Raw genomic sequence first — 1,341 nt, 5'->3', positions numbered from 1 at the left:
AAGTATGTATGTGGAGGCAGGGCACACACTCTTCTTATATACAGGGGGGAATATGCTCATACAAGTATGCATGCTTCTTTGTCCATGTGTTGTAAACACAATGAATGCTCCTACTGAATACCTTTTCTGACAATTTTAACCCGAGGTTATGGCTATGTGAGGTTGATTTGCTTTTTCTTTGGGACTACTTTGAAGCTGTACATGCTCTTTCTGTTGAAATTCCTCTCCTTTTTAGATCCTCAGCATTTATTACCAAGGGCTCATCACGAAGTGATGATTTCCAAATTTTTGTCCCTATGTTTATCAATAGTAAGGTTAATTCTGATTATGGCAACAGAAGTAGGTTTATTATGGGTCAAGTAGCATCACTCATAGCAGAGCTCTAACCATGGTGCAAAAGGAGATCTACTCTCACTTCTGTAAAGTAAGCTGATCCTTCTTGTGGATGGAGGATATGTGCTGGCTGAATAGGGGGTTGTAGTGTGCAAATAGCTCATGCTAAGCCAGGGGGCGTGCCACAACGGCCATTCTTTCTGTTCTAAGTGCTAACTAAAACTGGTGGAATTTTATGTTTTGCTTTTCTGTCACATTCGTTCAGAATGATAAATGATACTCAACCAATTTCTCCTGTAGATGTAGTTTTAGTCAATCTCTTAGCTGGGATAATAAAAAATAGGAGTCCTACAAGTAAGGCAACAGTTGAATCTGTAATAAAACCAGAGTACCTGAAAAAGAACAAATGTGTATTAAAAACCGGCAACAAGAACTTACATAAGCTAAACACCAATCAATTATGTTAATACCATGTAAGTATTTATTCTGGATAATCTGTTCTAAAATCTATGTATTTCCAATTAAATGACATAATTTACTGGAGCAAATAATCTCAGTTCACACTCCTATTGTTCCCATATTTCCCACACATTCAGACAAACTAGGATATTGTGGCAAATTTTCCTTTTAGGTAAGCTTATAGATTTGTTAAACAATTTCTTCTTTGAATTATTTCTTTTAATCATATTGGCAGAGAATTGAATTTGAAACAATTCCTAGAGTAGGCAAAGCCTCATATAATTGATATATGACATCCTAACATCCCTTCGATCAAATTGTAGCAAAGCCTGCTGTTTCTAGAGTCTCCCAAAACTCTTCTACAAATTGTGAAAAGAAATTGATCTGTTTTCCAAGGTATAACACCTGCTTCTGTGGTTAGAAGCCCTAGCCATATCAAACAGATGAAATCAATCCATTTAATGCTTTGTACTCTATGAAACTCAATCAAGAATATAAATTATTGGAGTGGTTTGTGCAATGCTCATAAATGATCGTTGTATAAATTAA

General features: G+C 35.7%; 1 protein-coding gene across 1 annotated transcript in view; it reads right to left on the bottom strand.

The window, feature by feature from the left end:
* SLC13A1 (solute carrier family 13 (sodium/sulfate symporter), member 1) overlaps positions 1-1,341 on the bottom strand; it is a 99,441-nt gene that overhangs the window by 22,855 nt on the left and 75,245 nt on the right. Inside the window, exon 11 of the mRNA XM_012652728.1 lies at positions 619-725. Within this exon, the coding sequence (XP_012508182.1) occupies positions 619-725 (107 nt within the window). The remainder of the gene's footprint in view (positions 1-618; positions 726-1,341) is intronic.

Source organism: Propithecus coquereli, unplaced genomic scaffold (genome assembly GCF_000956105.1).
Source record: "Propithecus coquereli isolate 6110/MARCELLA unplaced genomic scaffold, Pcoq_1.0 Scaffold4, whole genome shotgun sequence".
Classification (NCBI taxonomy): Eukaryota; Metazoa; Chordata; class Mammalia; order Primates; family Indriidae; genus Propithecus; species Propithecus coquereli.
The sequence above is the reverse complement of the archived record's forward strand: the minus strand, read 5'-3'. Positions and strand labels throughout refer to the sequence as shown.